The sequence below is a fragment of the Adiantum capillus-veneris genome, chromosome 16 (assembly GCF_014529385.1).
Source record: "Adiantum capillus-veneris isolate H3 chromosome 16, ASM1452938v2, whole genome shotgun sequence".
Classification (NCBI taxonomy): Eukaryota; Viridiplantae; Streptophyta; class Polypodiopsida; order Polypodiales; family Pteridaceae; genus Adiantum; species Adiantum capillus-veneris.
In genome coordinates, this window is record NC_140946.1 from 61,589,500 (window position 1) to 61,591,170 (window position 1,671).

Sequence of the window (1,671 nt, forward strand, 5' to 3'; positions counted from 1 at the left end):
GCAGGAAATGGTGATCACGGAATATGAGGCTTTCCGCAAGAGAGAACAAAGAGCCCGATTGAAGAGAAGAGCAAATGTAGGTTTGGTTGTTGAAAGAGAAGGGAATGAAGCAACCGAAGGAATAGAAGACTTAACAAAGGCACACGGCTGTGAAAAAATCATCGAGAATGAAAAAAGAGAAAAGATAGCAAAAGGGATTGCATGATATGTACTTCAAAGCACAAGTGGAATGGACATGGACACCAAGAAAGACATCTTCAATCGGATGATTCAGCACCCTTCACTGAAAGATATCCCGAATGACAAAGCATCAACACCCTATTTTGCAGATACATTGATAGGAAATATTCAGAACACACTTCAAGACTTGAAGAGGCCACAAACTGAAGATGAGATGTTCCTCAAGAGGTCTACCAAGATGTTCCTCAAGAGGTCTACAATGATGATGCTTCTGAACTCAAAAAACCCAGAGGAGGCACAAGGACTTAATGTTAATGTTGTCTCCAAGCTACTTTCTATTCATAGAAGGAACTTGTATGGAGCCAAGAATCGGCTACTCCAACAAACTGAGAACACCACTTTGTCCTTTGACACATGTCATCGGAGTCTTCAAAAAAGTCGCATACATGAAGAGGTAAAGGAGCTAATAGTCAACTTTTGGATGCTTGAGACTCTTGTATCCCCCAACAAAAAAGACGTATGTCAAAAGAGAATTGGTTGGAAGGAGTATATCGAACATCCCATCCATTTATTGGAAGTATCACAGGTATGGAAGAAAGTGAATTCCATGTAGTGGCTTTTTGTATTTGTTAGATACTCTTGCTGGGTAGAAGCTTTTTGACTGCACAGCTATTTGAATTACTTACATAACTATTGCCATTTAGCTACTAGTTATTGACCATTATCTATCTGTTTTGCTGCCAATTATGTGTTTCATGGTTGTTCGTTATAGTTATTCTTTGCATTTAATATCTGTCAAATTTTGGCTGGTAGCTATCCGTGTTTTATAGATAACTCTTGCCACACTAATAGCTATTAAATGCAGTTTACTTCATAGCCACCCACTAGTTATGTTGTACCATCTTATAACTAGTCAAATATATGTCGTAGTTGTTCACTACATTGGCCAGTTGATAGCCGTCAAAGTTTGACCAGTTGCTATGTGTTGTTACATAAATTCTGCCAGGCTATCTAATTGGTATTGATATTGATAGCCAATAATGACTATTATTGTAATTACCTACTCGTTGATAGTGATAGATACTGATAATTGTTCTGTTGTTAGCAGTTGTGTAATAGCTATTGATCAGGTATTTGCCTTAGGTGAAACTATTTTTTAGCTAGTGATTTCTATAAAATATCTCTTGATAGCTCTTTGATAGCAATTGATAGCTGTTCATGGCTTGTGATTGCTATTTCATAGCCAAAATTTCCTTTTTAATAGGTAATCATTAGATATTTTATAGCTAGTCAATGATATTCTATAGCTAGTGATGACTATTGATAGATAATAATCAAGTACTTTCTTTAGGATGAGGTATTTCATAGCTAGTCATAGCTATTTGATAGCTATTCATGGCTAGTGATTGCTATTTCATAGCTAGTGTTTGCTATTTGAAAGATATTTTATATGTAGTAATTGCTATTTGATAGCTATTGTAGCTCTTTGAT

General features: G+C 36.1%; 1 protein-coding gene across 1 annotated transcript; it reads left to right on the top strand.

Moving 5' to 3' along the window:
• The first annotated feature begins 229 nt into the window (after positions 1-229).
• On the top strand, positions 230-793 carry LOC147439149 (uncharacterized). Its single transcript, XM_086484254.1, has one exon. The coding sequence runs from the start codon at positions 230-232 to the stop codon at positions 791-793; it is 564 nt and encodes a 187-aa protein (XP_086340380.1).
• Positions 794-1,671: the final 878 nt, after the last annotated feature.

What these genes read in the sequence shown, in the direction of transcription:
- LOC147439149 (XM_086484254.1), top strand. Translation starts at nt 230, where the DNA reads ATGGACATGGACACCAAGAAAGACATCTTCAATCGGATGATTCAGCAC.